Source organism: Papaver somniferum, chromosome 6 (genome assembly GCF_003573695.1).
Source record: "Papaver somniferum cultivar HN1 chromosome 6, ASM357369v1, whole genome shotgun sequence".
Taxonomy (NCBI): domain Eukaryota; kingdom Viridiplantae; phylum Streptophyta; class Magnoliopsida; order Ranunculales; family Papaveraceae; genus Papaver; species Papaver somniferum.
The window spans coordinates 179,016,104-179,017,857 of record NC_039363.1 but is presented as its reverse complement, the minus strand read 5'-3'; the positions used below and the strand labels follow the sequence as shown (position 1 = coordinate 179,017,857).

Sequence of the window (1,754 nt, the reverse complement as noted above, 5' to 3'; positions counted from 1 at the left end):
CCTAAAACGGACTTGTCAGCCACTGTTATAGGTATCTTCACTTTTCCAATCGCCTTTGTAACTTCGCCACTGAAACCGATAATTTGATTTTCATCCTCCTCGGTCAAGTCGTGTGGGAGATTCATAGAGGAATAAGCTCCTGAAAACAGCACGCTCACTGAGCTTCCTGTATCCACTAGAATCCGGTGTACATGAAACATGCCAATCCAAGCAGTTATAAAGATATCATCATTGTGGGGAGCATATACATCTATCATGTATGCTTCAGAGAACTCGATCTTTGTGCAGCCAAGCTCCCGAATTTCTACTCCATTTCCACTGACAAAATCGATATGATTAGTCGAGTACCATTCTTTTAACTGCCTAAGCTTTCTCCTGGGCTCATCTTCCGATAACCGCTTGGTCATTGAATGGATCCTGGCGTGACTGACGTTAATCACATGTATTGTGCCAAACTGTCCAGGACCTTTCCCGAAATCCTATTTCATGCACTCTTGTAGCTTTCCAGCGTCTATCATTCGCTGGACCTCGATATGTAAAGAGCGACAATTCTCAGTCTTTTGACCATGGTCTTTATGAAAGTTGCAGTATTTGCTTTTATCACGTGTCTCCTCTGGCAAAGGTCGAGGGGGGATCAAGTCCTTGCTTATTTTCTCATACAACTCTGTAAGGCGTATGTTCAATGATGTCAGCTTCATATCATGATATTTATGATATCCAGATTCCATTCGTTCACCTTGATTTTTATCTCGAACTTCACCTCAATCGTTATGCTGTCCACTCGCACGGTTCTTTGACTTGTCTTTCTTCCCCTCATTTGGATGGTTGGATGATCTGTTAACATCTCTCGTCCCTCGAGCTTTGGAGTCATCCCCCCCTCGAGCGTATTCTTCTGCTCGATCATACATTTCTTCCAAAGTATTTGATGGTCTCTTAACCAAGGAACCGTACACACCCCTTTGATCATACTGGTATGCCTGTGTATAAGCCGCGATGACGACTTTCCCGTTGGCACCATCCACATCGGCCACCTCTTGCTTGAAGCATCGATTAAATTTTCGGATGCTTTCCTCCTTCCGAATTGCCAGAAGGAACAATGTGTGGCATCCGTTCCGATCACGTCTGTTGTATTTGTAGTGAGCACATAATTCGTCAACAAGCTTATGGTAAGTCCCGATCGACTGTGCCGGTAGCTGATTGAACCACATTACTGCTCCACCAGTCAGTGGTTGTGGAAACATCTTGCACATCAAATCATCGTTGTACTGCCACAAAGTCATGGAAGTTTCATAGTGTAAAACATGATGATCTGGATCATCTGTTTTCTCATCGAATTCTGGCAGCTTGAGAACTTGAAAATTCATTAGCGGCCTGAATTCTCTGATGTTCAGTTTGAAAGGAGCTCATGCGGTTCGATGCAACCTGTCTATCATTTCCTTTCTGGAGCGCTTTTTCGACATTACCTTCTCGATCATCTTGCAAAGGCGAGCATCTGTAACTGCGCTTATGTCGCCATCAGAGGTATTGTTTTCCTGCTCATAATCTCGGTCCTATGGAATATGAGCTTTAGATCTCATTCTTTTCCTTTGGGGTCCAGTGGGCTCTCTTCTAGCTCAGCCTTGCTCCGAACGAGCATAGTAATCGGGAGAAAATTCTCTCTCATCGTGCCGATCTCGAAACTCATCTTCGTCATTCCTAAGACGTTTGATAGACACATTTTTGTGTCTAATTTATCTCGATTGTATATATTTATA

At 43.6% G+C, this 1,754-nt stretch overlaps 1 protein-coding gene across 1 annotated transcript; it reads right to left on the bottom strand.

The window, feature by feature from the left end:
• Positions 1-761: 761 nt before the first annotated feature.
• Positions 762-1,364, bottom strand: LOC113291916. The gene has a single exon (XM_026541398.1). It carries the CDS (start codon positions 1,362-1,364, stop codon positions 762-764), a length of 603 nt encoding a protein of 200 aa, XP_026397183.1.
• Positions 1,365-1,754: the final 390 nt, after the last annotated feature.